At 37.3% G+C, this 26,144-nt stretch overlaps 2 protein-coding genes across 2 annotated transcripts in view; both read right to left on the bottom strand.

Moving 5' to 3' along the window:
- Positions 1-3,254: 3,254 nt before the first annotated feature.
- Positions 3,255-6,379, bottom strand: Lrrn1 (leucine rich repeat neuronal 1). The gene has a single exon (XM_020184580.2). The coding sequence runs from the start codon at positions 6,230-6,232 to the stop codon at positions 4,082-4,084; it is 2,151 nt and encodes a 716-aa protein (XP_020040169.2). The 5' UTR covers positions 6,233-6,379; the 3' UTR covers positions 3,255-4,081.
- The window catches only part of LOC141411564 (uncharacterized), a 32,513-nt gene continuing 12,731 nt past the window's right edge, over positions 6,363-26,144 (bottom strand). Inside the window, exon 4 of the mRNA XM_074044607.1 lies at positions 6,363-6,501. Within this exon, the coding sequence (XP_073900708.1) occupies positions 6,399-6,501 (103 nt within the window). The 3' untranslated portion in view covers positions 6,363-6,398. The remainder of the gene's footprint in view (positions 6,502-26,144) is intronic.

Raw genomic sequence — 26,144 nt, 5'->3', positions numbered from 1 at the left:
TTGTGTACTTCCTCTGCCTTTACCTATGTGTCCGGGTCCTCCAGCACCTGTCTTTTGAAAGATGTTCCTCTCTCTACCTTAAAGGGGTACAGGATGGAAGGTGAGAAAACTGGAAGGAAGGGGACTCCATCATGGTCATCCTCTTATACAGCTGTATGATATCAGGCAAATGCTTCCCCTGTGAGTTTTTTCTGTAAATTGGAAAGAATTTTTCTGTAAATTGGAAAGAATAACATCTAATTTAGCAGACTATTCTTAGGATTAAATGAAATCTTCAACTTCTCAGGATCTAAGTACAGAAAGGTACCCTAAGATGCACCAGTAGTGAAATGTTGTATACTTTGCATTAGTACTATCAAGTTTGTACCTATTTAGTTCTGTTAACCTGTGCTAGACAATGATGAACCAGCAAGGGTAAGAATCATTAGTTTTTACACCATCTCCTTGTTCTTTAAGCTCCTCATTTCAAGTTCTGAGAGGAGCTATCAGTGTGTGCCTATAAAGGGGAAGGCAGCTAGTCCTTACCAGATTAGATCAAGTCCTGAAAGTTTCTAGGCTCAAATCACTTGAGAACTCCAAATGGTGACATTAAAATTTAGCTTTAAAGAAACATTTTTTCCCCAACTAATCCCTTTTGAGTTAAAAAAAAAAGTCTGTTTGCAAGCACGGTGAGCGTGAAAAGAACTGAGGTGAAAAAAGCATTTTCAGTTGTACTTAGAATGCATCAGAAACAGTTAAGTTAACTTCTCAGTGAATAGAAAGGCAGAAAGCATGGTTTTTCCCAGCAAAGTGTTAGAAATATTAAAGGCTTTTTTCCCCCTAATGGGAAAAACCATAATGAAGACAAGAAAATGCTTTGGAAATGAATAGGGAGACAGAAAGCAACATCAGGTAAAGGGTTGACTGGTGTCCTTAGCAAATGAATGAATGAATGACTGCATGAATAAAAACCAAATGTGAGAAAACATGGACTTTTGTATTATCTGCTAAAGAAAGGATATGACTTCTTTTTGCTAATCATGCAGCCAAATTAGGAATATTGATAATCAAACATTGCATTTCTTTTTATATTCACGGCATCAGTTTGCTTTGTCATTAATTAAGTGAGCAAATTAGGGAGTGCCTGTTTTAAGAAACTGCTCCAAAAATAACCTTGTAAAATCAGGTTAGAGATATACTGTATGCCTGGGGGACAGCAACAAGCAAAAGGGAAAATGTGAAATTAGAATGTGACCCAGAATAATCACTTCACTGATAAAGGTGATGAACCTTCATTATCAATCAGGACCTAGTTTGATGTCTAATTTCACTGGCTGTCTAACTTACCAAATTAAATTAAGTACAAATGAGGAAGTACTTGGCTGGTGAAAACTACTCCATCATCTTACTTTCCATCAAGTGAAAACCAACATATTAACATTGTCAGGGTAGTACTTCTTTCTCTCTACATTGTTTTTTTTTTTTTTTTTTTTTGGCAGCACTGGGGTTTGAACTCAGGGCCTCACGCTTGCTAGGCAGGTGCTCTTGACACTTGAGTCACCCCCACCAGCCCTGGTAGTTCTTTTTTAAAGTAAAGGAAAAAAAAATCCCCTAAACTGACCTGGCAAAAGATATCATTGACAAAAACACTTGGATTTCCCTGTATTTGCTATGTATTCAGAATGGAAAAGAATGATTGTTTCTTTCCTTCATTTATTTTTACTAATATTTAAGCCCTCATTCTGTGCTAGGTTCGAATCATTGCCTTATGGGATAACTGAAGCCTCCTTGCACATCGGCAAGCTGCCTGGGTCTAATGCCTCAGTGCTGCCTTTTCATGGTTTGCAGATTTACGAGAGATTGTTAGGTGGTCTTCTACCCTGCAGATGTTTGAAGACAAGAACTGTCCAGTAGGGCTTGCCCCACAGTTGCCTCCAAAGCATCTCCAGTTGTTTCCCACATGGACCTGGCAGAAATAACAATGCAGACATTTTCCTGATTCTCTGATCTTGTGCTAATATGTATTCTGAGTAAATGGGACCTTAAAGATAATGCTGCATTTTTGAAGCAGGGTCATCAGAGACTGGTTAGAAATATAAAAGAGGAGCCCTGCATGGTAGTCTAGCAGGCTGCCAGGCCTGGAGAGATCCATGGAGTGTGAAGTTCTGAATGGGCAGGAAAGCCCTCCCTGAGCCTAGGTTTTTCTCAACAAGTGAAGGCAGTGGGAAAAATGCTTCTAGCTCAGATACTTCATTGTTCTGTTGCACCTTACTTGTTTTAGCACCTGAAATTCTCTCCCCACTCCCTTTAGAATGGGAAGGAAAGTGACAATCTTTTAAGTGTTTTACAAAACATATTGTCTGACAATGAAAGAAATCTCTCAGCCCACCTCATTTGGACTTTTTTTCCTTCCCTTGTCCTTGCTTTTGCTCATCTGGCACCTGTTTCCTCAGTCCCTTTTTACAATCTCATCATTCCTGGCATGACAGTGTGTCCACAGCAGCTGCCATCTGGAACAGCTTTTCTTTATTTCCCTGGCTTATCAATTTGAATTTTCAAATGGGTCTTTTGTCCTCTACCTATACTTTTAAATCACCTTCCTCTACCCTCTGTGGAACTAGTTCTATGTAAACCTAGCTTCCTCTGTTCTAAACTTTATACAAGTATTTCACATGGAATATTGAAATATTTAATTCTGCTAAACTATGTATATATTATTTGGATGAAAAATGCCAACTGTACAGAAGTTGTTCTGTCTTCTATTAATCATAGACTTGTCTCAGCAGATATCTCCACACTGAAATACAGACTAATATGAGTCTAAGCATATAGACTACTGTTAAAAAGTACCATCATACATTTTGAAATACTCCAAAGTTCTAAATTTTATACTTGGATGGATATCCTGTAAAATAAATCAGGTCCTAACCATTAGAGAAAAAAGAATGACATATTCAATGTATTCATAAATATATGACTGTGTTTAGTCATGCATGGGATATAGTAAAACACCTTTCTTTTTCATTATATGAACAGCCCCCCATTAGGTTCTGGACAGTAATATTTAAAATATAGAAATCCTGCTCATTAGAATGTTTTAATTAAAATAGATATTTCTTTCATTAGAAAAAGAATTCAAAACATTTTAGGGCCTATCTTTAAAAGACAACTTGCTATAGCTGATTTATTTTGATTGTTATTTCCATGGATGTGAAAATGTCACTGCAACTACCAAGAACTATAAATGATACATTATTGCAAATGTTCTAAAAAAATCAGAACAAAACTAATTTATTATAGTCTGTCTTCATTATACACCACATGTTGGTGAGTTAAACACAACAAAATTATCTTTTCTTTTAAAAGTGTCTACTAAAGATAAAAAGAATACAGTAACAATTAACATGTAGTTTGTTACATTAAAAAAAATCTGACTTACATACTTCTATTGCCTGTTAGCTTGTTCTAAGACTATTACTAAAAGAAAAAAAAGAAAGAAAAAGAAAGAGGAAGAAGGAAAGAAAAGTTGCTGTAAGGCAAACATTCAATTCAGTTGATACAACATTACAGTACAGTCAACTAACATCATTCAGTGAAGGTAGCAAGTCTAGCCTTAGCTTCTGAAGTTAAAAGTCTGTAGACCAGATTGCTACAAAAGGTTTAATGCTGCTTCAAAACTGCACGTTATCTTTTTGGAGGACATGGTACTTTCTACTCATGGCTTCAGAAGGGGTCAGGCTACTGGTAAAAGCACAGGGGAACCCCAACCTGTCATTAATCATTTTATTCAGCATTGTAGTTTAGACAGCATTATTGAGTTTAGCATAACTAAAATAAAATAATAATAATAATGATATAATAATAATCATAATAATGATAAGAATAAAAACCAAACACAAGCTGGAAGCCTAGAGTCACTGCCAGCTGTGTCCAAACCCTCGCGATACGCTATACTAAAAAAATTTGAAATATCCATCCGTCCTCTCCACTCTGCCACAAACTAGCAAAGTCAAAAATACAAAAGTCTTCAACTTGTTACTTTTGCAGAATAAAGCAAAAACGTCTTTGTGCTCCTTACTACCAGAAGCAAAATATCTACTAGTTACCACATGTAATAGCTTCTGGATGTGTCAACTTGGGTCGGCTTGGTATCTGCAGAACCATCTTTGTCTTTCTCGCTATCGCCTTCCCAGAGGTTAATGAGTGGTGGGTACAGCTCATTTAGTGGGATTGAAGAGGTTTTTTGCATATACTTTTTAAGTGAATGGTGGTAGTTTTTTCTCTTAAATCTTTTAGCAATGTATACGGCAATGGATGCAAGGCTAATAACAGCAAACATGGACCCCATTACTGCAGCAAGGGCTGTGCTGGTTTCTTGATCAGAGATGTCCAGTGCAAAGGCAGCAGTTTTGGTTGTGACATTTACACATGACTTTTGAGTCTGCTGATGAATATTGGACACTGTGAGACACACTTCATAATCTGTAGAAGGCTGCAGGTGTGTTAGGTTGTATTCATGAACATCTACTGGGACCCTGGCTGTATATGTAATGTGGGGATTGTCAATCTTCATAGTGGCGGATGACCATTTTAAGTTTGATGTCATGACGTTGGAATTGACTTTCCAGGACACTAAAATGGAATGAGATTCTGTCTGCTTCACATATATTTTCAGCACCTGGGTACCTTCTAGAAGGGTTCCATTAACCTTAATTGTTGCCACTCTAGTGTCCGCCCCTTGGACATTCTGGGCAACACATGTATATCTTCCTGAGTCTTCAATCTGTATGTTAGATATTTCCAAGGTACCTTCACTACTTAGCTTGTATTTATCTGAAAGGGTTTCCACAGTTATTTTATTTCCAATGGGAGTGACCCAGTAAATTTCAGGTTCTGGCTCAGCCATAGCCCGACAATCTAGGAAAAGTGTTGTGCCGATGTCCATGTTTAAATGATTTGGGAATGTGTCATGTGATATCATTGGGAGGCACTGTTCACTTGAATCCTGGATTAAGACTTCCTTCACCTGTTGCCCTCTGTATTCGGGTGGCATGGCACAGAACATGGATAAGGGCTCCATGAAGCGGAAGTTTGTTTTGTTGGAGTTAATCCAGTGGATGACACAGTCACACCTCAGAGGATTGCTGTGGATACTGATTTCACGCAAATTGGGAAGGGATTCCACTGTCTTTTGATAAACGGCGTTCAAGGCATTGTTGTTCAACATCAAGCTTTCTAGGGCAGGAACGCTTCGAAAAGCCAAGCGGTGGATATAAGATAGTTTGGGGTTATTGGTTGCTTCTAGCTTTGTCAGTTCAGGCAAGTTATCCAGGGCATAGCGGTCCACAGAAACAAGTTCCCCCATATTGTTGATTCCTAGTTCTTTTAAACGAAGCATATTTTTAAAGTCTCCTTCTTGTATTTTGTGAATGGGATTTTTGTTGAGGTCTAAAAATTTCAAATTTGGAACTTTTTGCAGGGCAAGTTGAGGGACTTTGACCAATTTGTTATCATAAAACGATAGGCTCTCAAGGCTATCCAAGCCCACCAAGGCATTTCCAGGAATATCAGTGAGATACATTCCTGCCAAAACTAAGCTTCTCAAATTTGAGAGGGGTTTGAAGTTCATATCCAGGATTCCAATCACAGGGTTTTCCCCAATCATGAGAATTTCCAGGTTGGGTGTAGAATCAAACCAACGACTATCAATCACTTTCAATTTGTTGGAATTCAAGTGGAGCCTTAAAAGATTTTTTAAGCCAGAGAAGGCATTAGCAGAAATAGTGCTAATCTGGTTGTGGTTGATATAGAGTTCTTGAAGGTTGCTGAGGTCTTGCAAACAGTAATCAGTCATCTCCGTAATCTGATTTTCCTCCAAATGCAGAGTAGTGAGCTGGGTCAAGTTTGCCAGCCCTACCTCCTTAATATTTGTAAAGTTGTTTTGGGAGAAGTCTAGCTCAGTCAAGTTGAAAAGCTGCTGAAGTTCATCCACTGTCTTTGCAATGTTATTGCTCTGTAAGAGAAGCACTTGTGTGTCACTGGAAAGGTTGCTGGGAATCCTTGTTAGGCGGAGATCATTACAATCAACAGTGGTGGCTTCTCTGTACGTGGATTGTGGGGTAAACCAGGGACGAATTTCACAAACGCAAAGCTGTGGACACTCGGTATTCAGGATGGAAGACTCAGCAAATGAAGTCATTAGCAAGCCCAGCACCATCCGGCAAGCTGCTCCTACAACACTCATCCTAGCCATGCTGGCTTGCTGAATGAGCTCAACTCCTGACAATGCTCAGTTTTAACAAAATGCAAACACTATATAGCAGTAAGGAGGACAGCAAGCGGAAAATGTAACATTCAAGCAAGTATCGGTTGAAATGTACAGAATTCCAGAGTCTGAAGGAATGTTTGTTTTGGACTTTTCAAAAGGCAAGTTGATGTCTTTTAAATGTGTGTCTCAATTCCAGGCATATGCAGAGCTCTTCGTGTGAGTCACTTCGCCCAAACTGAAGTCTGGAGATGTGTCTGAAAATTAGATTAGCAAAGATGTTATGCTTATTCCACATAATTTCTACATTATAACCTTTCTTTTGTTGACTTAAAGGATATAGTCACTCACAAGTCTAATAAAAGACATGTTCAAAGTGCTTATAAAATAACTACACAAGTCTTTAAACTGCAGCACACTCTTACCGTATCCCACTTACTACACTAAAACTAATTAGTGTTCTTTCACTTCTCAATTAAACTGCATGTACTTCTGGACAAAGTCATTAAACACACACATATATACACAAATACCCACTCTTACTAGGAATACCCAGAACAGTTTACAGATGTCATTTCTTTAAAAAACAAAGATTATTTTAGAAACTACACATATTTAATGGATATATATATTTTTTTAATATATATTTTTTGGATATTTAATATATCCAAAAAAGTTAAAAGTTTATTCCTAGTAAAAGCCAAAGATGGAAGATAGTTGATTAAAGACTTAGTGCATTTTAAATTATTTACATTTTATCAATACCTCATTTGTTTATCAGAATTCTTTCTTTCCCAAATGTTACATTTTGTAGAAATATGCAGCAAAATGTTTCTAGCTTAATTATTATCATTATTGTTTTTGGGCACACTAGGTTTGAAAACTGAGGGCCTTGTACACTTGAACTACACCCTAGACCTTTTTTTTTTTTTTGCTTTAGTTCCTTTCTGGATTTTGTCTCATGTTTTTGCCCAGGCCAGCCTTGAACTAAGATCCTCCTACATGTCCTTCCCTCACAGCTAGGCTTACAAATGTGTACTACCATGCTCTCCTTAGGGATCTGGGGGACCCACTGACTTTTTGCCTGCATTGGTCTTCAGTTACTGGATCTCTGCCTCAAGTAGCTGTGTATGCAGGTGTATGCCATGTCAAACCCTTTTTAGCTCAATTATTTTTATGTTAAAAGTTAACTTAATACAACCATGAAAGGAAGACATCAGGTTTTCCTATATTCTAATAGCCACAAATGATCTTGATTGAATAAATCAAAACAGCATATCACAGGTCTTCATTAAAGAATCACAAATGTACTCAATATATGTGTATATAAAAAAATACCTCAGATTGGGTATACAGCTCAGTGGTAGAACACTTTACTACCATGCATGAGGCCTTGGGTTCAATCCTCAGTACTGAAAAAAAAAATACGTATCTCACATACAAGGTTGCAAGAATCTCATGGGAGTGACCACTGGCTACTTAACAGCTATAGACCATGGATATGTTATTTAATCTCTCAGTTTCTTCAATTTATAAAACAGAGCTGGTCTCACAGCTCTTAGTGTGGTGACTAGCATATATTTTAAATATTAAATGCTCACAAAACTTAATTATACTTATTATGTCATTGTGTCTCTCATCCATTTTAGTCTTAGCTAAATAGTGGTTGTCAAAGGACAAGTAAAAGGGGAAAAACTGAGGCTATTTGATTTTATTGATCATTATTTATTGGTTTTAGTAAAAACTTCTGAGGTCAGGTATGTATTGTTCATAGGCTAATAAAGATAATATTAGTGGTTACTGGTTCTAGTTTTCTAGATTCCAATCAGGTATAAAAAGCCATTATGGATCTAGTGTTGGTCTTGCTTTCCCAAGAATGGGTCAGTCACTTGCTAATTAATAAAAGTAATTTTTCCTGTTATAATGCACTTCAGCTTTGAGTACTGAAGGGACTTTGGAGGCTAGTGCTTTTTAGAAAGATTCATTAAAACAGTGCACATAATGAGTTTTATAGCCTGGTGCTCAGTGATTAGCATATAACAAGCTCTCACTTCCCGTTAGCACTTCATGTTATCTTTTTACTTTGCAAAGCATAGTTATCCCGTGATTGACCAAAAAGTATAATAATGCAAAGAGCCAGGACTAAAAGTTATAGTTAAGTCATATTTCAGTAGAAATAAAAGACATCCTACAACTTTTCAGTTGTTTTACAAAGTACACAAATCATGTCATTGGTATAAGAAGATAAAATCATCCACTCCAGATTCTGGCAAGTTGGAGATAAAATGAATGTGTTGCATGATGCTGAAAGCTGGCTAGTCTGTGTGGAAGAAACATTTGGCATTCCTCTCCCTTCCCTTCATCCCCAAATCTGGTTACTTTGCCATTTATTATGTATCTGCAAAACTTTTCAATATTATAAAACTACCCGACTCTGACTTTTATCAGGAAATTCTATAAAATGAAAACATACCTCAGAGAATAACATTTTCCAAATATCATTAACTCCATAAATTTATTCCACTCTTGTTTCTGTTTCCACCAATACAAGTGCACGGGCCACAGCAAAATTAACAAAGTTTCTGGCATAGGTTATTCCTCAATCTTAATACAAAATAGAAATCATAACTAGATTAAATTGCAACTATTTTTTATGTTTCATTGAATTTAAAGAGATGTATCGAGAAGTAAAATATGTATTAAAATTTGCATGAGAGACTCCCCAAATAGTTTATTATTAATAAATAAATAGTTTTTGGGGCCATAGATTGAAGGTTATCATGAGAAATGCTCCATCTTAGTTTAAATTAAACGATGAGATAATTATATTGAAATGTTCAAACTTGTCTTACACACACACACCACAATAATTCAGAACTGTCTGATATCACATCAAATATAGAAGAAAGGCATTTCTTCTCCCAAACCTGAATTTGACTCCTTTGAAAACAGAGAATGAAACTTCTATAACACAAAAGGACATACAGACCAATGGAACAGAGAGGTGATTGTCAAGAGCTGGGCAGAGAGAGTTAGTATCTGAGAAGCACAGAGTTTCACCGAAGATGAAAAAGTTTTAGAGATGTGTTCCCTAGGAGTGTCAATGTACTTAACACAACTGAACTGTACACTTACACACGAGATGGTAAATATGCTGTTGTTTTTTTTTACTACAGCAGAAGACATAAATGCACTATAACTGAGATCAACTTTTATTATACAAATTATCTTAAATTCTGTAACAAATGAAAAATGGTTGGCATACCTTTTGTAAAATGTAAAATGGCTTTATTCTAGGAGTAACTGGCTAAATTTGTCAAAGGTGAGAAGAAAATGTCTTGCTAATTACCAGATTGATGTTCCACAAAGTCTGGCAGTTTAAAGAAATAATTCTTTGAAAAAAAAACAACAAACCATGGCTTTAAAGGTTCAGAGTTGGCAAGGGACACATTTCACAAAAAGGCCCATAAACAATTAGATAACCGTATTCGATACTTCCCCCAACATGATATGCTTGGGACATTCTGCTCTGAATATAAAACTCCAAAGGAAATGAAATCGGACCTCACCATTTGTGAATTTAGTTCTGGCTCGCATCTCTCCCATGGAATTGTTTTAGAGGGGATGGACAATATGTGGTAGGATTGAAGGCTGGGGGATCGTATGGATTAAGCTCTTCTGGAGTTGAGCAAATGTGCAAATGTACACAGTACATCCATACTATTGTAAAAAAAAAAATCAGGCAGCTAGCTATGGCATTGTAGGAAGAACTCTCCTGGGGAATCAAGTGGTCTGGATTCCAATTCTGACTTCTCTACTTTTTATATGCATTACCTTGTACACATGACTAAATACTTTGTGCCTCAGTTTCCACAGCTAAAATTAAGGCTAATTATGCATTGTTCATACATAAAAAATTAAGATAACTAAATAAAGTAATCTATATGAAAATATTCAACTAATGCCACCATCACTTGGGGCTTATTTGAATCTTGGAACTTCATCAACTTTGTCATTACATCCCATTCTCACCCTGCTATTGGGAGGTAATGCATAAGCAAAACTCTTTAAGGAACTTGGGCATGGCAGGTGTTTGGGAGTGTCCTTGCTATTATTTATCATTTCTATCATTAATTAATAGGGTGAGAAATCCAGAGACCAAATATTGCATCAGAAACAAATTAAAACAAATTATAAAATGTAAACCTCTGGCTGGGGATGGAGCTCAGCAGTAGAGTGCTTGCCTTACACATGTGGGCAGCCCTGGGTTTGATCCTCAGCACTGCAAAACACAACAAAATGAAACAATCCTCACAAACCTCCAATCTGGAAATTAATATCATCTCCTAGACAGTATAGTCACAGCAATAAAGAACTATTTTTAATGTAATACATTGAATTTATTCTAAATCAACTATCTACTTTTCCTGACCAAAGGGTCTTATAATTTTAGGTCCTTTTTTAAAAATTTTTATTAGCATATATTGGTTGCATAGGGGGGATTTCATTGTGACATTTCCGTATTGCTTACAATGTACCTAGGTTAAGTTCATTCTCATCATCTCACTCCCTCATCCCCCTCCCCACTTAAAATGATTACAACAGGTTTCATTGTTCTATTTCATAAGTATATAAAGTACAAGGATCATATTCACCCTCCTCCCTCCAATAAGTACCCACCTCCTAACAGGACCTGTTTTACAATCCTGTCCTTAATTTTAAGTCCATATTCATGCTCAAAGGGGTTTCATGATGGTAATTCCCCCTGTGAATATACTGTACTTTTTCTCAGATTAGCCCCCTTTATTACTCTCCGTTACCCTTTTCCCCTAACCCTTATTATTCAACAGCTTTTGAGTGGGTTTTGTTATGCCATCTTCCTACAAGGAAGAACTAAATTTTTGATCCCAAAATGAAGACCAGTATCTTCTTAAGACATCTGGTGTCCAGGAATGGTGTGTGTTGGGGGGGGGGGAGGTAGAGATAAAGGATATATTTGGTATATTGTAAGAAATTTTGTAAATGCCACAATGTGCCCCCACCCAGCATAACAATTAAACGAAAGACACAATGAAGACATTTGTTGGACAAGTGCATACTGTATTGAAAATGTTCCCCAAAAAATCATTCTTTTATCTCCATCAGTCTCTAAATAGATCCAGGGCTACTGCTGCATTCAAATTTGCTTATTTTCTTTTGGGAATGACTTCAAAAATGGAGTAGGATCTTGTTTAATCTAGCTTTCCTTCTGGCCATACAGCATTAAAAAAATGCATGCCTTAATAAGAACTCTTCCTGTAGTTACTCCCAGAGGGTATTGTGGAGCCAGGCTCCTCCTGTGGATTGGTCATCCAGAAGGATCACCCTGTGCTGAGGGCTACCTTGTCTGCTGCTGCAGGGGTAAGTGTTGATTGTTAACACTCCTGAGAGTTTCAAGCTTTTTATATACAGGAGCATAGCTTAGGGTTAAGAATGTGCCTTTTGGAGAAGCAGACCTGGTTTCAAATTCTGCTCTGTGACCTTGGGCAAGTTACTGATATTTTCTGTCTCAGTTTCCATTTTTAAGAAAATGGAGATCATAAAACCTGCTTTGCAAGAGTGGTGAGAGAATTAGAGTGAGATATTAAATGTAAAGCTTTTGGCAGAGAGCCTGGCATAGTTCAAGTGCCCAGTAGATGTTAGCTATTATTATTTACAGGTTTGAAGTCTCATATTGAATCTGAATCTTTTTTTTTTTGTATGCGTGTTGAAGATAAAAGGGAGTACTAAGTTGCTAAAATCAGCAGAGTGTCTTTTGTAGTATAATCATCTACAAGTTCTGAAACTTAGATGGCTGTTGCAGGTGGAGTCAGAGAAAGAGACTAAAGCAATTTCTTTATGTAGGGCGTATTTTATTTCCATTCGAGAAGGAAGAGGGCCTTCTGAACACTAAATCTGCATAGACTCTTCTAAAAGACATTAGTTTCTTCAACTTTTATCTGGCCCTGACCCTTTCTGATTCTTAGATATTTTTTTGTTCAACCATTTTCCAAAATTATGTTCCTGGCTCATCCATTATCCAAAGCTGAACACCCTGTTGTGTGTTAGTGATCACAGATGGAAGGTCTGTATGGAAGGAAGAGATATAATAGTCTCCATAATGCATTAGGAAACAATAAAGTATATCCCTCAGCTCACTGAGGCTCTTTGACATAAGGAACTGTTCCTCAGAGCCCACATAATTCACCAGCCAGCAGTGAAGCAGCATGACTGAGGGCCAAGCAGCGGAATGAGGATGTCCACTAGGGAAGGGATTCTTAATTTTGGCTTCACCACAACTTTCTGGGTGACCTTGACAAGTCATGTAACTTCGCATCCAATTTTATTTATCGTATAGTAAGTCGGTTGAGAGGAAACACAGTCATAGCTTCTCGGGCCAAAAAGAACCTCAAGAAGTCATGTTATCCATGCATTCCCCTTATGTCATGGAAAAGTTCACTTCCAGCCATTTTTAGAGAAACAACTGTTTGTTTCTTCCCCTGTCCTTCCTTTCTTCCTTCTTTTTTGTTACTACATTATGATAGAGGAGGGCTAGAGACTTGGATCAAATGGTAGAGAGCCTGCCTTGCAAGCATGAGGTCCTGAGTTCAAACCCCAGTACTGCCAAACAACAAACAAAACAAAACAAAAATAAGCACTTCCACATTATGATAGAGTTTGATGAGAATCTCAGACTCAGTGCCTTCTAGGGCCAGGTAGGTTAAGGCAGTTGAATCTAACACACTAGGGAGCAGTGGCCATGTAAAAAGCTGGAGAGTAAGACATCCAAAAATGTTTTAGCATTGCAGGTTAAATAAAATCTGTCTTCTTTAGGAGAACTTTTATAGTCTGTGGCCAGTTTGCAACCGCTGCATTATAAAACTATAATACCATGATTACCTGAGTTAAAGAGAAAATGTGATATATATATTTAAATATTATAGGCAAATATTACATGCATGAAAGCCTACAACTGTGGACTTGGTTTCATTAAGGTGCGAATCTTTGTGCTGAAGGTAGCATCATTAGTACTTGCTTCAGAAGGCATTATGTTTACAAAAAATCATTTTACTTTCTTTTGGAAGACCTCTTTTTTTTTTTTAACAGACAGAACCATAGAGATTCCCTCGGTGATCCAAACTGACCCAGTTAGTTGGTAGAGAAACAAAACAAATTCCAAGTGTTTTGACTCCCAATTTAGCATTTCCTAATCCAATTTTAAATTTCTGTGGTGGTTTTTCTCCTTCCAAAAGAAAAACTGATTGTTCTCTTCCTTGTTAATTTTCTTCCTATTGTATTTGTTGTTGTTTTTGTTGTTGTTATTTAATAGAGACTTCAAAATTCTCTGGTGTGTTTGGGTGGTATAAATGTACTAGTGTGCAAAGAGGATGGACACAAGTGGTCTTTTGATTCCCCTTCATTCTCCTTCCTCTTTTAAGCCAGGGCAAATCCATCACACTGCAGGTGCAGCCTCAGCCAACATCTCTGGGAAAAGCCCAAAGGCGCAGCTGGTCTCCAAGCTGAGCATAAAAGCTGGGGTCACAATTCATTCAGCTTCTAAGAGGAGCTGGGCATGGCCAGCACATTACCCTTTCAGGAGGGTTGGCCAGGCATGGTAAACAGGGCAGGACTCTACTGGGTAGACTGAAGAATTGCTGAAGAAGAATTTAAAAACAAAAGAAAAATTGAAAAGCCATAAGTCCAGTGCCAGCTGGCATGAATCCAATCCAAGTAGGTGGTTTGGCATGGTTGGAAAGGTGCTTACGGGAGAGCCAGGCATAACATTGACCTCAGATTCTGAATGGGCTCCAGCTGATCAAAGTCAAGCAGGATAGCCTCCCTGAGAAATACGCAGAAGTATGAAGTTAGAGAAGGCTCTAGAGACTGCTCAGCACATCTTAAACAATGGCTCATTTTGAGATCACACATTTGGAGGACAATCGACTCCATTCCCAATCTCCAGCCACACTATCAGACTCCCACATTGCTTCACTTACCCATCAGTTACTTAGACAACGTTGAAAACACTTTGAAGGGCACTGACCTTTAGTGTTTCATTAAGCAACCATTTATTAGTGGCGTAGGAAAATATTCATTTAGAGATTGTGCAGTGGCTTGTTTTTTCTTTCTTTTTTTTTTTTTTTGACACTTCTGGTGTAAGTTCTCAGGGCCTCACACTTGCTAGGCAGGCACTCTACCATGTCTCCAGCTTCTTTTCTTTAATAACCTGCCTCTTGACCTTTGCTTAGGGAAATCAGGAGTAGGGCAGATAACTCAATCAATCACACTGATGATCAATTCATTCCAAAAATTAATCAAGTCAGCTAAACAATGTTCATTGATTTTTTAAAACTAGCAGTGAATTGATCACAATGCTTAGTCTGTTCTATATAAGCAGAGCCAAAGTGTAACTTTAATTTGCAAAATTAATAATTTCTTTTAATTTGGGTATAGGCATGTATTGCAAACTGTATAAGGACCTGGAAATTCAAATGAAAGAAATGTAAACAAGATGAGAGAAATGAGTAGAAGTTGGAAGCAGGCATTGAAGACAGGAGAGGCCTCATGAATAACATTATGTAGCTAATTTTACTAACTGACTTAAATAAAAAAGACTTACTATGTGCTGGCCACTCTGAGTGACTTATGTGCATACAGTACAAAGCATTTGTTATAGTTTGGAGGTTCTTTGTTCCCTCAAAGGATCATCTATTGGTAGCTTGGTCCCAGGGTGATGATACTGGAGATGATGTAGAACTTTTAAGAGGTAGGGCCTAGTGAGAAGTTCTTAGGTCACTGGAGGCACTGACTTCAGAAGGAACACTGGGCTCCTGGAGTCATTATAAAAGCTCAGCCTTGACCGCTGACTCTATTTTCTGTCTTTCATGTGATCTCTTCCTTCTGAATGTGCTCCCACCATTGTGATCTGCCATGAGGTCTTCATTCAGCCTGAGCTAATGGGGCCACCCAATCTCGGACCTGTGGCCTCCATAATTATAAACTAAATAAACCTCTTTTTCCTTGTAAAGGAGTTTTTATTACAGCAACAAAAACACAGACAAATATATTATGATCACTTTAATTTTTCACAGAGAGGTCAAGTCAGTAAGTGAATCAGCAAATCATAAAACACAGGGCCCATGTCCTAATTAATGCTATCTAGCTCTGAATCCTTTCTGATCTGAGGTAGTTTGAGAAGCAGTGTGGTACAGAGACTGGAGAATAGTACCAAATCCTTACCTCTGATTTTGCCTCCACCTGAGGCATTTTTCCTATCTGTAAATGAAGAGATTGGGCTGAAATTTGATGATGTAGAAGGATATTTTTAGCTCTAGAATTCTAGATAGTTGAAGCTTCTTTTTCAGGCTCTACTCTTAAAGATAGTCAGGTAAAAGCCATGTAAGCAGCACTATTTTTAACTGGGAACAAGACTCTTGATCCTGTGATCTTAAGAGAAATTGTGTTTAGTTTTTATTTTATTTTAAAGGAAAGGCAGATATGATCCAGCAATACCACTCTTGGGGATATACCCAAAGGAATGCGACACAGATTACTCCAAAGGCACTTGCACACCTATGTTTATTGCAGTTCTATTCACAATAGCCAAGTTATGGAAACAGCCAAGATGCCCCACTATTGATGAATGGATTAAGAAAATGTGGTATTTATATACAATGGAATACTACTCAGCCATGAAGAAGAATGAAATCTTATCGGTAAATGGATGGAACTAGAGAACATCATCCTGAGTGAGGTTAGCCATGCCCAGAAGACCAAAAATCATATGTGCTCCCTCATATGTGGACTTTAGATCAAGGGAAAACACAACAAGGGGATTGGTCTCTGATCACATGATAAGGCGAGAGCACACAAGGGAGGTATGAGGATAGGCAAGAAACACAAAAAAAACAAGATAGCATTTCATGTCTTCAATGCAAAAGAACTAATGCAGATACTTTAAAGTGACAGAGGCCAATAGGAGAAGGGGACCAGGAACTAGAGAAAAGGTTAGTTGGAGAAGAATTAATTTAGAAAGTAACACATATGTACAGGAAAGCAATGTGAGTCAACTCCCTGTATAGCTATCCTTATCTCAACTAGCAAAAACCCTTGGTCCTTCCTATTATTGCTTATACTCTCTCTTCAACAAAATTAGAGATAAGGGCAAAATAGTTTCTGCCTGGTAGCGAGGGGGTGGGGGAGGGGAGAGAAAGGAAGGGGATGGGGGAAATGGGGAGAAATGACCCAAACATTGTATGCACATATGAATAAAAGAAATTAAAAAAATAAATAAAGGAAAGGCAGTCTCAAGTAGCAGACAAAGCTGGGTCTGTATTCTGGTACTTCCAATCGTCCCTAAGACAACTTACTGTACTTCCCATGCATGATGTGAGAATTAAATGAAAGCACATGCCTTGAAAGGTGTCTGGTACACCACAGATTTCAATAAATACAATTTCCTTTGCAGGCCCATCTTAGAAAATTAGACTCAGGTGCTGAAAACCTAAGTCAGTATTTACTCTTCCAAAAAGAGTATTAATGTGTCTCCTTTAAATGATCTGAAAGTGTTTCTTCTTTTTCAACCTAACACTTACTTAGTGCCTTATTTTTTCCTTACAATATCCCTGGAGGTAGGCATAAGTTCTATGGTGAAGAAATTGATGCATGGAAATATTAAGTAATTTGCCCAAGGGACATGGCTAATGGAGGCAGGATTCAAACTGAGTCATCCTAGTTCTAAAGCCCTTGACCTAACCATCACCTTCTGCATGTCACATGATACTCTCCCAAAGTACCCTCAGTTTTGAGCCAGATGAATGAGACTATCATAAACTATCAGAAGTATAGATCAGCTGCCTGGAAGTCAACACAGATTCTTTCCCAATGATTTCACCTCAACAAATCATAGTGAAGACCTAGGAATGGTTCATCTGTTTACCAAATAGTTTGGGTACCACAGAGATACCCTCTATGCTTAGAACAGATTTCTAGAATACTAGAAAGATTTTAGAACAAAGGCAATTTAGTTTTCATGAAACCCTAGCTAAGGATATAGCAGGGCTCAGATTTCTAATCCATTTCATTGTATAGGTACAAGCAGGTATCTTCTTAGGCAGGTTTTGATTCAACATATAAACACATTAAGAGTCACATGATGGCCTTCAAAACCCAACCCTTCTCTTCCCAATTCATTTTCAGAATATATTTGCAAATGCAATATTGTTTTTGAAGGTAAGAAAGAAGTCACATATTCATTTTAGTGATAAAATATTACATTTTTTGTAATCTATTACTTAGGATTTCAACTTTACAGTTAGATGGTAAATCTCTTTAAATGGTACTCCTTTCCCTGCAGTATGTTAAAATGTATGCACCTTTCTATACCAAGAGGTTGAATGACACACACAGTATTTCTATGTTCCTGATTATCTTGAAAAGTAGTATTCCAAAAGAGTTAAATTCTTCAACAAACCAAAGAAAAACAGAACAAACACAAAACCAAACCACACCATGAACAAAAAAAATCAAGAGATGGGGATCTACCAAAACTTTTTTTTGTTCATTTACTTCTTTTTGGCATATACTATTTTTGTACATAGGAAGGTGCTTCATCATGACATTTCTGTACATGAATATACTATCAAAACATTTTTATATTGATTAATTATTCTGATGTAAACAGTAAACTAAGGGAAGTAAACTGTTAGCTTGAGAAAGATGGGACAAATCCTTTTGAAATAATGCAGTATTTTCTAACCTTGTAGACACTTCCCATGTTCCATATGTTAGTATTTATTGCATGGTAATTTGGGCTGAGTAATAGTTACAAGAACAATAGCAGATTGTACTTATGAAGCTCTTACTATGCAACTGTACTACATTGAATGTCATAAAAATTATTTCCTTTAATGCTCACAACTATATTAGGTGGATACCATTATGTTTCCTAATTTTATGGATGACAAAAATAGAGAAGTGAAATAATCTAGCCAAGGTAAAAAACTAGTATAGCAGAATGGTGGAAGTTCTATGTGAATCCAGGCATTTGAGGCCAGAGCACAAATCATATCCCTCTTCCATCCCATCCTGTCTAGGCAGAGAGTCCTTACCAAGTATTTCAATTTGTTGTATATGAGTGTTGAGTTTCATGGAACAAAGAACCATGAAATCACCTTGTTCACAATGAAATCACCCTAGGGCCAGTACTGCCCTGGCATCTACTAGTGGGCACTCAATAAATAAATCAAATAACTAAGCCAATTCAAAAGTGCTTCCACATGCCCAAATATGAAAAGTTTTGAGCTTACAAATGTTTAGTCTTACTGGGTCTCTTCTACATTTGGGATGATATAAACCCTGAGCTCTTATAAGCCTTCTCTTACAAAAACAAAATAAAACAAAACAAAAGAAAATGAACAAACAAAAAAGAACTTGGAATTTAACACAAATCTGCCCTCATCTATACTAATGTTTGTGACTGAGAGAAACCAACTCTCTGATCCACCTTTTTCTCTAGAGTCCACTGAAATCTGGTGTGCTAGTCTATATGCAAGAGATCCAATAAGATGGTGCTGACTGAATAAGACTGATTTAATTAACTTAAAGAGCTTGAGGTGTGGCTCAAGCTGTAGCAAGCACAAAGCCCTGAGTTTCAGCCCCAGTACTACCCCAACCAAAAGATACTCATTGTTTACCATGTCACAGGGTAAGGGAAACCAGACCATGCCCTTAAAGAGCTTATAATCTTTTGGGAAGTGAATAAGACAAGTACACAAATAACTCTGTAAAAGATGACACATGTCAAAAGGGAGGAAAGAAGAGATACATGGGTTCTTGGAAGGACATGAGAGTTGCCAGCCTGTGACTGCCCTGCTCCATCAGTGCTTGCTATCAGTACAACTTCCAGCAATGACAGGAACACTCTATATCTTCACTGCCTGGAATTGTGGCTCTTGAGTGGCTATTTCATACTTGAAATGTGGCTGGTGGGAAACGAGAAATGGAATTTTTACACTTTAATTTTATTTCAATTAAATTTAAATAGCCAGATGTGACCAACAGCTACTGTAGCAGGCAGCACTGCCATAGATCTCCAAATTCAGCTCTTCATTAACTGAGGAATCTTTTCAAAACTCCAGATTCTTGTATCTCATGGAGATTTCAATGAAGTAGGTTTGGGATGAGGACTGGGAATATATGTATATATTTTAAAAGTTCCAGAGGGTTGTAATGCAGATTAAGTTTAAATATTCCATCCTGGTTCAACTGTGCCTTGCAATCACTCACAGGCTCAACGGGTCTAGCAGGTGTGTTGGCTGAGACCTGATAGCTACAAAGACTAGCCAGACTTGGCTTTGCTCTAAGTTTGTTTCAAGCCTCCCAACACTCAGAGATGACCCAAACTCTACGCTCATATACAATGACTGAGGTCCAAGGTATGTTTTATTTATCATGGTAGGCACGGCACTTAACATAGTGACTTGCCTGTAAGTAGTCAGTAAGTGTTAGCTGAAACAAGCAAGACATGTCACACAGATACATTTAGATAGTCAGCCAATTGTTGGGCTTCTCTCTGCTAAACTGGATAGAGCAAAGGCCATTTGAAACAGGTATACAGGCAATGGGAGCACAAAAAAAAAGCAGAAAAAATAATGCACTAAAGAAGTTGATGATTTGAGTTAGAAGAAAACTCACAAGGAAAGAATTCTCTTGTCTAGACTTTCCAGATGAGGAAAACAATCTTCATCAGAACAGAGCTCCCATTGTCAAGTGTCAAGAGCACCCTGCTCTTCTTGCTACTGTATTTGAAAGTACTAATTGGTGAAGAACACATGCATAGAAAATAACCTTAACTAAGTATGTGTGATACTGTACTGAATGCCATGACTTATCATATTTCCAACAGAACAGAAATCAAGAGTTTTTGATGAGAAGTCTTCTACAGAGGGCCTGGCAGAATGCTGTGCAGAGTGTGTACTCAGAAATGCTTTTGAATGGACAAGTAAATCTTTTTAGGTAATCACACACCTACTTGTTTTGTATATCAGACATTTTAGTTACCTCCCATCAAAAACATTTGCCATTTCTGCTTGGGCCAGCTAACAAGATAAAAGTAATTCTCAAAAATAGCAAAGCATGTTCATCCTACTTTGGGAAAGGTAAAAATAGTTTTTGAGAACTCAGGAAATTTCCTAATAGAAAAATTGTGATGGAAAAACATGGTACCCAAGAAGGCAGCTGTTCAGAATATGAGAATGAGCACAGGCTTTAGAGTCAACAGATTGATATTAAAATCCAGCTCTGCACAAGCACTACTTTTCTAGGCTCCCTGACTTTGAGAATGGAGTCAGTGCCCTTTTCCCGTGGGATTGTTAAAAGGATGAAATGAATTAATATATGTAAAATGCCTAAGATCTGTACCATGAGTCTCTTAATTTGAATCAAATTGTGTTCTCCCCAAAAAAGATGTATTGAAATCCCAATCTCAAGAGCCTCAGATGGTGACTATTTTTGGCAACAGGGTTGTTGCATATAGTTAAGATGCAGTCATACTAGAGTAGGTAGGACCCCTAACCCAATATAACTGATATTCTTAAAAAGAGGGAAGATGACGTGAAGACAGAGACACAGGGAGAACCCCTGTGACAATGAAGACAGAGACTTAGGCAGCTGTCAGCCAAGGAGCATGGAGTTGCTAGCACCCCCAGAAGCTAGGAGTGTGCAAGGGAGCATGAACCTCTGACACTTTGATAACTTCACCTTAGACTTCAGGCCTCCAAAACTGTGAAACAATACATTTCTGTTGTTTTAAGCCACCTAATTTGTGATGCATAGGAGCCTTAGGAAACCAGTAAAATATATGGATTTGATTATTTAACTACTTTACTTAATTACTTATTTAATTAACTATAAACCATGTAAATTATTTTCTATGAATGCTTATTTTATTAAATACTAAATTATTAATATTAAATACTGTCCTTACCTCCCTTTCCTTACTGCACTTCTAATACATACAACTGATTGTGAAAGGAAGTTGTTTTCTACCGTTGCCTGCAAATCATACAGGTACAGAGATAAAGATACACAAAAGCTGCAGTAAACCTAATCTTTGCAACTTCTAGCCTGCTAGGTTAGACTAATTCTTGAACTCTGTTGTCTATACCAAAATCATTTTCCCTCAATGTTTTGGAAAGTCATGCACCAAATATAATTTGAAGAATTCTTGAACCTTTAGTCTTTCAAATCCCTTTTAAACCTGAGATTCTATGATGGGGAAAAAAAATAAAATAAATAGAACAAGAAAAATTTTTCCTTCTGTTTAAATTACTTATGGGAGCAAGGAAGTTATATTTCTTAAAAGAAATGGGCTATGTGCATAGCTGGAATCATAAATTAGCATTATTGAATTGAGAAACTGACAGGAGGCTAAACAGAACAAAACATCATCCCACAACTGGGCTGTTTTTATTGCTCCTTTTCAGCACCAGCAATAGCAGTGATATAAAAACTATCATGAAATCAATTTGTTTTAGTCTTTTACAGATTATTTTAATTCTCTTCTTATGTCTATATGAAATAATTGCTTTGTAATTAGTAGCATGATTAAATGCTAAATAAATGCTAAATTTTTCGTGTGGCAGCCTTAATATGCCTGAAAGGCCCAGTTTCATTACTTCTTTTTCAATACTCCCCAGCATATTGCATAGTATTTTTACTTTGGAGATAGATTTCACCATCCTATGTTAATAAATGTTACATTGCTACAGTAGCTCTGGATTGTACACTCAACGCTACACATGTTCCAATGAAAGAACTGACTCATCATTGTTGGAACGAAAAATGCCATGTGTAGGCTGCTAATACAAAGCCATAGAGTTTTGGATGCTCCCAAGCTAAGCAATTCCATTAGGCTGCACCAGATTTGATTTTGATCCCAGACAGAATTAAAGTTTAGTTTGCAATAGTGAAAATAACTCTCATCAATAAAGTATGCCAAACATTTTCACATCTATTTGAGAACACTGCATTTTTCTTTACTTCAGGGCTCTCTGCCATCTTTTGTGGTAATTTTAATCCAGCATTAATACCCATTAATTACCTGAAATTTTTACAAAATGTATTTTAAAAAATCCAATATCTTTAAGATGGAGCCTATAGCTCTGATCTATTGATATTTCTCTATAGAGTCTGACAACTTAAGAGTTTGCCAATTAGAAGAATGAAGTGCTGTTTAAACTTTGAACTAAGAAAATGTCAAGAACATATCCCTTCCATATTAAAAATGTTCCTTTAAAATTTGAAGACAGATATCTGAAGTGTACATACCTTCAGCATAAAATTCCCTGCTAGTCAAGGTTGAAGACACCAGTCTCAGAAGAAAGTCCTTTGACTTAATAGAAATCAAGCTCACTGAATGCTGCATATTTAAAAGAAGCAAAATAAAGCCATCTGTCCCTGAACTCTTAAAATAAATTTGGTTTCAAATTCCTTTTCAAAACTATTTTTATATTACTCCTTATCCTAACAAGGACTTAAAGAACTTGATTTTCTGGTCCAGGTGTGGTGCCAGCTACTGGGAGCATAGCTAGGAGAATCATGGCTGGAGGGAAAAAAAACCTCAAGATCTTTTCTGAAAAACAACAAAAGCCAAAAAGGGATGGAGACATGGCTCAAGTGGTAGAGGCAAGCAAGCATAAGGCCCTGAAATAAAAATAATTTAAAAATAATTTAATTTTTTAAATTATTATAAGAGACTGAAGTACAAAGTATGCCTACCAGTTCAAACCTTTCCCCTGAAGGCTTGGAGGCCACAGTAGCTCTCTGAGGAAGAGCATATCTCAACAGTCAAAGACTAGGGCAGGGAACAGGATATGAAAAACCAAACAAATTAAACTGTGGAAGGTGCTTTATTTTCACTCTTGCAGCAGTGGGACTGAACATAGCTTTCCAGGTTTTCCAGCTTGCATATGGCAGAAATACTTTGCTTCATGTGAGGCAATTTCCGTAATAAATCTCCACTTTGTCATCTGTCTGTCTGTCTGACTGTCTTCGCTATTGGCTCTCTTTCTTTGGAGAGCCTTGATTAATATGAGTGACTTGTCAGAATTATTGTAACTAGTAGGCAAAAGACCTGAGATTTAAGCCTAGTTTGTTGGATTCTGAAGTCTGGGCCAAAACCACTTGCCTCAGTTATCTATTTGGACCTCCAGTAGGTATTGAGTACACGGTAGCATTTTCTTAGATATAGAGAAGAAACCTAACTTGTAGGGTAAAACTTGCTTAAGCAGAAAAATAGGCTTATGAAATTTACAAATTCAATTTTCCGGTTAGCTGAAGGTCTCCTAGAAAGCTTTATTTTCAAACTTAATACCCACTTTGATTGGGCAGGTTTTTCTTCAAGATCCCGATGATGAACTCATATTGGAAATGTTATTATTACTATTTTTCTTAAATCTAAAGCCCTCGTTACGAACTTATTTTCTTCCAAGTATCCCTTTCCTCCTAAAAGTGGGCTGGGGAGAGGGGGGAATTTAGTTTATTAGGATTTCTGTTAATCAAGTTTTTAAACTGTTTTGGTAAATTACAATCAGGTGAAAACTACCTCCCTTAATTTGAAATAGTTTCTTATTATAGAGTCTCCTTGATACCCATGTGTTCCCCTATCTTAGTATGCATTTGAAACTAATGGTCCAATACTCAAAAGTGCTCAGAGCAACAATGACCCGGACACCATAAATCCACCAGCACACATTAGTGGGATGGTCCTTAATTACATAGTTTAGGTCTTGTGTAATCAAATGGTGCAAGGTAATGGCTGGTAACATTAAAATGCCAGCATGTATTATAAATCATAGTGCTTTTTATAGTTTCTCTTTAATTCATGTTTAAGTTCAGAGTATAAAGAATGATTTCAGTTGAATATCCATAGTGCCATTCATAATCATTAAACTATAAAATAATCCAACACTATTTTAAGATTATCCTCATTACATACTTACCTCTCAGTTTTCTAACAGATACTGTAGTTACATTTTGAACTTCAAATATAGGAGTCATTTTTTTAAATAAAGCAAAATTAAAGTTATCTCTTAGAAAAACTGGCCAAATAAAAGCTCTTTCTTAATAAAATACAATTTGGATGAAATTTCAGGCCCTTCTCCCTCCCTTTCTCCACCATTCTGTTTGTGCATTTAACAAAATACTAACTCAGTGTTGAAATGACCTCTGTATTATGAACTATAATGATTGAGATCTTTCCATTGAGGCCAAATCACTAACAACCAACTTACAGCTGCTAGGGCCCTGATGGAATTCCTCAGTGAGTGATCTCATGGAGGATCATACACACTCAGAATCACTGTCCTCTTACATGTGGCCAAGGGCCTTTCACACAATGATGGTCGTGAGGAAGACCAGTCCACACACGTAACATGTGCATGCCAAGCTAAAGAGATTTTTAAGATATCCCTAAATTAGCATAAATTTTTTTATCTGCCATAAGTGGTGGTTCATGCCTGAAATCTCAACTATTCAGGAGACACAGATTGGGAGATTCGTGGTTTGAGACTAGCCTGGGCCGAAAGTTAGTGAGACCCCCATCTCAATAAGCTGGGAATGGTGGTGCACATCTGAGGTCCCAGTTACATAGGAAATGGTAGATAGGAGGATTATGGTCTGAGGCCAGTCCTAGGCAAAACTGCAAGAACCTATCTGACAAGTAAATAAAACAAAAAAAGCAAGGAAGGGGCATGTTGCTCAAGTGGTAGAGTACCTGCCTAGCAACACAAGGCCTGAGTTCAAACCCCAGTCCAAAGAAAAACCCAAAGACCTATGGGCAACCCAGGTGATGGTTGACAGTCAACTAGTGTCTTAATCAGAGGTTCAGCTAAATAAAAGGAAAGTGCATTACAGAAGAAAGAAGGCAATCAAAAAGCAGGCACAAAAAGAAGTTAGCTAAATCACTAGACACTCCATTTTCACATAGTTTGTATTTTTCTATTCTCCCATTATCACAATCCTGTGATACTACTTTTTCTCAAACATATTAGACATGGGCATGCCACCCCACCTGCCAAGACTCAATGGAATTCATTCCTCATGTGACTTCCCACTCCAGGAATTCAAGCTTTCTGCTATCTTTTGCCTCCCAACACAGCATGTAACACATTTCTCTGTATATAACTCAAAGTCTCATTTTTCTGAACTTCCTGTAAGTTCTGACTTCTCTGGGCTCCAAGTGTACTTTGGAAGTAGGGGAAAGAAAGTCTCATTCTCTCTCTCTCTCTTTCTCTCTCTCTCTCTTTTTCCTATTCTAAGCCACACTGGTCTTCACTCTGTTCCTCAAACTCACCATCTTCTTCCAACCTCTAGACTTTGGTTTACAAGGCTGTCTCCTCTCCACATCCTTTTCCTGGCTAACTCTTGCTTGTCCTTTAGATTTTGGGTTAAATATCACTCCTTCAGAGAGGTCTTGTGTTAGGAGCCTCCACACTGTAGTCTGCTAGACTCATGTATTTCTCTTTCACTGAACTTAATAAAGTCATATTTCACATTTACATAATTTAATTTTTGTTTTAATCTCCCACCAGATGGCAAACTCCACATGGATAGTACATATCCAATACTTTTGTTACCTCTGTATCTCCAGCTCATAAAGAAAACTGCACAGAGTGGTGCTGTCAATATTTACCAAGTGACTGAACTAGATGATTGTCATGATCCAAGAATTGCACTAAGTGCTTTCTCAATGATCCTCCTATCAGGTCTTTGATTAGATATTATTTCTCTAATTTAGAGGTGAGAGAGTCCAGGGTCAATAAGTTGAGTCTTTTAACCAAGTTAGCTAACATGTAATAGAGACTCAAACTCAGAATCATCT

The sequence above is a fragment of the Castor canadensis genome, chromosome 10, assembly GCF_047511655.1.
Source record: "Castor canadensis chromosome 10, mCasCan1.hap1v2, whole genome shotgun sequence".
Taxonomy (NCBI): Eukaryota; Metazoa; Chordata; class Mammalia; order Rodentia; family Castoridae; genus Castor; species Castor canadensis.
Note: the sequence above shows the minus strand (reverse complement) of the source record. Positions and strands in the feature narration are given on the sequence as shown.